The following is a 6,000-nucleotide window of genomic DNA, read 5'->3' as shown; positions in this document are numbered from 1 at the left end:
GCTTAAGTTATGGATTGCCGAAGTTCATTAAAAATCAAGTTTTCATAAAAGTACCAAACCTCAAAACTCTCAAAACTTTCCATTCCAAAGCTTCCAAACTCTTACCAAAACTACATCAATTCTCCACCATACACATATCCACTTTCATATCATAGCTACTCTACCAATTCAATCAATTCAACATATGATCCATCTATTATTCTAATCAATTCTAACACCAATTTTCAACCAACTTCGACAACTCATCATTATAGTCAAACTCTCACCACAACACACATCAACAACATATATTTATCATAATACATTATTATCTTTAAACACCAACAAAATCATCATTCAACATAATCATCATTCATCAACTCAAATACATATTGCATTAATTAAAACCACTAAGTTTACACCAACACACAATCCAAATTTGCTTCCTTCACTCATTTAACAATTCACATTTATATTATCCTCTTCAAAATCATCAATCATCAATCTCTTTATTAGGATTACTAACTTTTAACATACATACATGCTTCAACCTATCTTATGATCATCTAGTCTATGTTTTCACGAGAGATTATATATTATTTACGAGAAACCAAAACCATACCTTGGCAGATTCCTCCCTAAACTCAAAACCACCAAAATTCAAGTTTCAAATACTCCAATCTACACCCAATTATTCCAGCCACTAAAGATTTGCTCCAAGAGCTCCAATTTGATATAAATTCAACTAGTTCATACAATTCAACAATTTGGCACAAGGGCACACAAAATTGGACAAACTACAAGGGTTTAGAGTTTCCTTATCTTACCCTTTTATGATTGGGGTAAAATACAACAATCATCCCATGTTAGATTACACCTAAACCACCAAAATCATCAAAATATCTCAACACCTATAACCAAAACGTGAAAACAGAATTGAATGGAGAATTGGGCATGAATTAGAAAAAAACATACCACTTCATTTGAATAAAATTGAAGAGGACTCCAAGATGAACGCGTGGTCGTAAACAACTTGTCAATCGGAGCTCCAGATTGAAAGCTACAAGGATTTAAAGTTGGAAGTAAAATGAAAACTAGGGTTTGGTGCTCTCCCATTCAAGTTCAGCGTGATTCATATAATGAGAGGGGTTGAGTGGCTGATTTGCTTAAGTTGAATTTATATATGTTGGGTCTTTGGCCGAATATGGGTTCGGTCTAACCGGTTTAGTCCATAACCTTAATTTTGGACCAAAATCTTTAAAATTAGTGTCAAAATTCTTATTTTAATTAGCTCTACCTTATTAAACTATAAAATTCTATTTTCTAATTTTCTTGAATACATATTAATTTACGAGTTATTTATTTATTAAATACTCGAGTTTTACATTCTACTAACCTAAATAAGAATTTTGTCTCCAAAATTCACATTCAGTTATTCGAAAATAGACATGGGTAGCCGTTTCTCATCTCGAATTCAAGTTCTCAGGTGTATGCTTCTATTCGGCCCCTAATCTTGCTTAATACTTCAAATGATTCATTTTATCTCGGTATTAATCCCTTAGTCTTGGTTTCTCACCAATTCTGATATGTTAAAGTAACTTTTAAGTACACAAAATTTCTCCCTTCGAACTATCTAGTCTAGGTCTTCATTCCTCTTATTCACATAACTCCTCTATTGGCTTTGCTCAACTGGAATCTCCACTCAAATTCAACCCATCATCATATTTTTCACATTCATACATACACATGTTAATTTCATCAGTTCAAGCTACACCACATCATGATGTTGCATCTGATCACATCCTAAGCCTTTTGATAATACATCAAACTTTTCCAGTGAGCATTGGCATTTGATGAGGGACATCGATGGGGTCACATGACCACGAACCCTGTTGAGTACATCAATTCAGTGTTGAAGGGTGTCTAAAATCTTCCTGTGTTGGCGCTCGTCCAAGCAACATATTATCAATTGAACGAGCTATTTACGCGGAAGAGTATTGAGGCTCACTAGCGCAAGCGTGCTAGATTTACTTACTCTGAATTTGCCACTCAGCGGATAAAAACAAATATACAGCGTGCAGGAAACATAGTTGTGCACCAGTTTGATAGAAGAAATGAGGTTTTCGAAGTACACAAAATGCCTAGTGGAGTGACTACCATATCGTCATGTGTATGTCAGCGATGTATACAAGATATCAGAGATTCGCGATGGTAGGTCATGAGTTAGGGAAGCACAGAGTGAGAGTGCGAGTGAAGAAGAACCGTACACCGTGTTAAGTGTAAAACGATGTCGTTTACTATGCTGTGTTGTCACTTCACGTTTCAGGTTAGCAGACCGTTAATAGTAGTGTCAAAAAATTAACAGAGGAATGAACGTGATTTAAAAAAATTATTTAGGGACTAATTTGATTAAAAAAATCATTCAAGGACAAAAATAATCTTTCATGGACGGATTTAACTATTAGCTCTTAAAAATAATGATAAAATATATTTTTTGTCTCTAAAATTTGTTAAAAGTTTTAAAAATATCTCTAAATTTTATTTTGTTTTAATTTTGTCCCAAAAATTTTTGATTTACATCAAATATATCCCAGATAATGCATGATAAATATGTTTAATTTGCTTATGTTAAAAATTGTTCTTGTAGAGTTATTACTAAATTGGTCATAATTTTTTAAAAAAATTTAATTATTAAAAATAAATTTAATACAAATAAAAAATTTTAAAATAAAATTAAAACAAAATAAAACTTAAGATTATTTTTAAAACTTTTTAATAAATTTTAAAAAAATATATACTTTACCCTAAAAATAATTTTTGAACTTTACATCATTTCCTAAAATATTTTTTTAAGCTATACTCTTATTTTAGTTTCGGTGTTTACCTTTTTAACCCTCGAGGACCGACCCAATGCCCTATCCCAAAAAGGGTAGCCCGGGTCTCTATGAAGGTTACGTTCTCATCGAGTTCGCATTCTTTCATCCCCAATTTCAAAAAAGAAGTCCCTTTTTTTCTTCTTTTCGAAATAAGGAAAAGATCTTGGAACCCAATAACCTCCTTTTTAAAATTTGTGTACAATAACCTCGAATAATCTCAAACCCTAGCACTGCTTCGTGCTCAGGTATTTTCTTGATTCATTTTAAGGGTTTTGGTTATTAGTAATTGGATTGATTTTTATTGACCATATATTTTACTTGACCCCAATCGTTTAAAGTTTGTAAATACTAATGCATGTTGGTATTGGTGTGGATGGATACAAATAAAATAATGTATTTGGTTTGATATTCTAGGGTAGCTTTTGTTCAAGTGTGCAACTTCATTGCTGGGGAACCTTATCTTTGTCCAAATTTTGAGGCAGTAACTACCTGTGGTTGCTGGTTGTGTTTGCAAACATAATTGGTACTGGCATTTTGGCTGCCGCTTGTGGATTTGTCTGAAAAATGGATCTTGAAGGCAACAGATTTGGGATGGGTAAGAACTCAGGAAGTGCTCTATTGATTCTTCTTCTTCTGAATAATGTGACAATGTCAATATGTCATGTGTATTTTGTGGAAAACATGGTTTCTAATGATTCATTCATGGCGTTTACAGGAGGGTCACGTGGAAAGTATATTTGTGTAACCCTTGAATTAATAATATTTCTGATTCTTGATTATTGAATGTCAAGACATAGATTAATGATAGAATTGTTGTTGATTAGTATTGGATTCTTGAGCAAGGTAAGTTTGTAAATTCGTAATGAACTTGGCATGCTTTCATCCCAAGAAATTTCACTGTTTATTGGAGCCTCACGATCATAGATTTTTCGCGAGGTTTAAAGTCAGTGATACAACAAATAGAGCTTATTGGACATATATGATCATGAGATGATCATCAATAATAATCCTGTTAAGGCATGCTCTAACATTTTAAAGTGTAAATTTTGTATATGTTTCTTTTGCAATTCAGTCGCTGATAACTTGCTGAATCTGGGTTTCATGTTCAATCATGTGTGTTAATTCATGAAGTCATAAACCTGCAAGAACTCTGTTTTTTCTCTTAGTAAATGTTGTTTGGTAATTCTTGGATTCAGGACATAAAGAACTTGGAGGTGGACGAGATCTCATAAACCAGTATAAGCTCTGGCCATACTATGAATTCTTCTGCAAGAGGTCACTTCCATCATCAATTTCGGACACGCACTATCTTCACAATGTGGTCGGTGACAAAAAAATTAGGAAGGGAGAAGGAATGGGACTGCATCAGTTCTGTAAGAACACCAACACAAGTGAGAGAAAAGCTTCCTTACATCCTTTTGAGTTGGATGTGCTAAATGAAGCTTTCCACATGAGGGAAATGGGTCCCATGCAGCTTTCTACTGTAAGAGTCTTGCTCTTTGCTTTCTCATCATGTCGAAGGGAATTGAATATTTTGAATTGACTTGTTTGATTGCTCTCTGTGTCATTCTGGTATCTTATAACAGTCGCAAAAGGGGCTAAGGACCGCAAAGCCAAAGTCAGAGAAACAATCAAAAGGCAACAAGATGGAGAAAATTGAGGACAAAACTGTTGATAGGAAGGATGAAAAACATAGTAAGCATAAAGTACATGAGGTAAAGGATGGAAGTTGTATAGAGAACAATGTAATTAGGCGCCATGATTCTCATCCCTTGCAATTAAAGAATCGACAAGACAAGGTTTTGTCCCGTTCGTTCTTCCCTTGTTATATAATGTTATGTGTTTTAATTCTTACCCTAATACATATGCGTTTGTGAATTTTACATCTTGAAGTAAGAATGCAATTTGTCACACTAAAATCTATTTTTGTGACTCTTGGCATTTTTAGAAAAGGAGGGCTGAGACAAGCAATGATCCTTCTGTTTGCAAGAGACCACCAAATACAAGAAAGTGAGAAGCTGGATTACAGGCTCAAGTTACTTGCTTCAGTAATTCAAAACCCGATGTAAACATTTTGTACAATTGACATTTGGTTGTGCTTTTCTGCCATGAATATTGAATAGAAGGACTATTGGCCTTATTACACCACAATTTCATGACTTGCCTTTCTCTAGAACTTCTCAGTTTTGTGCATAGTGCTTGTAGTCGGTTTACTTGTTTATTTATTTATTCTTTTTATAGGTCCAGGCTTGTAATCTTAAGAGAGGCGAGAGGGGAGGAAGGGACAACGAAATTAATACCATTCTTTAATTTTTACCAGTGGTTAATCTCTAAGGGTCTGAAATTATATTCATGCCAATATGACTCCTGCAAATGTAATATACCTGAAAAAGGTGTTTCTTCCTCTAAGTATTCTATAAAATTTGTTTGTTTGATATTTAAAATCAGTTTGTTCTGTGGTATGTGTACAAAAATGTTTCATGAACATAAAAATAAGGCATCAAATATGTATTCTTATAGGTGGTCACTTCAATGATGATATCTTCACGTGAAGATGATGTTGTGAACTGGTAGATAGTTCAGTCAAACATATTTAATTAAATATATTAAATCATATAATTCATTACATGAACATATCATTATTGTAGTCATCATTCCTATAAGAGATTGGTAGTTTATTTTGAATGTTTATAGCGATTATACACTAATATCAAGAATCTATGTGGTAATTCTTAAAATATGTTTAATATATTAAGGTTTAGTTTGTTTAAACTTGTATTTTTTATAAGTAACTTTTAAAAGTTAGTTTTTTAAAAATTATAGCATCTTTGGTAAATTAAATTAAAAATAATTTTAATAAGCATAAGCAAGAAATGCATTTGTTAAAATAGTTTTTAAAATTTAAACATATTATAATAGACATTAATGTAATAATTAAATTTGAATATTAATTAATATACTAGATTATATTAGATTTTTTAATTTTGATAAATACAAGCTAACTTTAAAAAGTTTTTTTTAGATGCTTTTAAAAACACCCTTACTTTCAAAAATTACAAATACAAACACATAAAGTTTTTGATTTACCAAATGCAAAACAAAATTTTTATGCTTTTAAAAAGCACAAACATCTTTTTAAAAAGTT

General features: G+C 32.2%; 1 protein-coding gene across 2 annotated transcripts; it reads left to right on the top strand.

Moving 5' to 3' along the window:
- The first annotated feature begins 2,889 nt into the window (after nt 1-2,889).
- On the top strand, nt 2,890-5,259 carry LOC130969818 (probable mediator of RNA polymerase II transcription subunit 19b). 2 transcript variants are annotated; one of them, XR_009081928.1, is made up of 6 exons: nt 2,890-3,100; nt 3,270-3,450; nt 4,052-4,338; nt 4,442-4,654; nt 4,804-4,920; nt 5,097-5,259. XR_009081928.1 is itself a non-coding variant. In XM_057895714.1 (5 exons), exons 2-5 carry the CDS (start codon nt 3,420-3,422, stop codon nt 4,867-4,869), a joined length of 597 nt encoding a protein of 198 aa, XP_057751697.1. In that variant the 5' UTR covers nt 2,890-3,100; nt 3,270-3,419; the 3' UTR covers nt 4,870-5,242. The 2 variants fall into 2 exon arrangements, 1 of the variants encoding a protein (XP_057751697.1); XM_057895714.1 differs by having other exon boundaries at nt 4,804-5,242.
- The last annotated feature ends 741 nt before the right edge of the window (nt 5,260-6,000 follow it).

Source organism: Arachis stenosperma, chromosome 3, assembly GCF_014773155.1.
Source record: "Arachis stenosperma cultivar V10309 chromosome 3, arast.V10309.gnm1.PFL2, whole genome shotgun sequence".
NCBI lineage: Eukaryota > Viridiplantae > Streptophyta > Magnoliopsida > Fabales > Fabaceae > Arachis > Arachis stenosperma.
This window is presented reverse-complemented; position numbering and strand designations above follow the sequence as displayed.

What these genes read in the sequence shown, in the direction of transcription:
- LOC130969818 (XM_057895714.1), top strand. Translation starts at nt 3,420, where the DNA reads ATGGATCTTGAAGGCAACAGATTTGGGATGG. An exon ending in AGGCAACAGATTTGGGATGG is followed by an intron (nt 3,451 to 4,051) that starts GTAAGAACTCAG and finishes TCTTGGATTCAG; the next exon opens with GACATAAAGAACTTGGAGGT. An exon ending in TAAAGAATCGACAAGACAAG is followed by an intron (nt 4,655 to 4,803) that starts GTTTTGTCCCGT and finishes TGGCATTTTTAG; the next exon opens with AAAAGGAGGGCTGAGACAAG.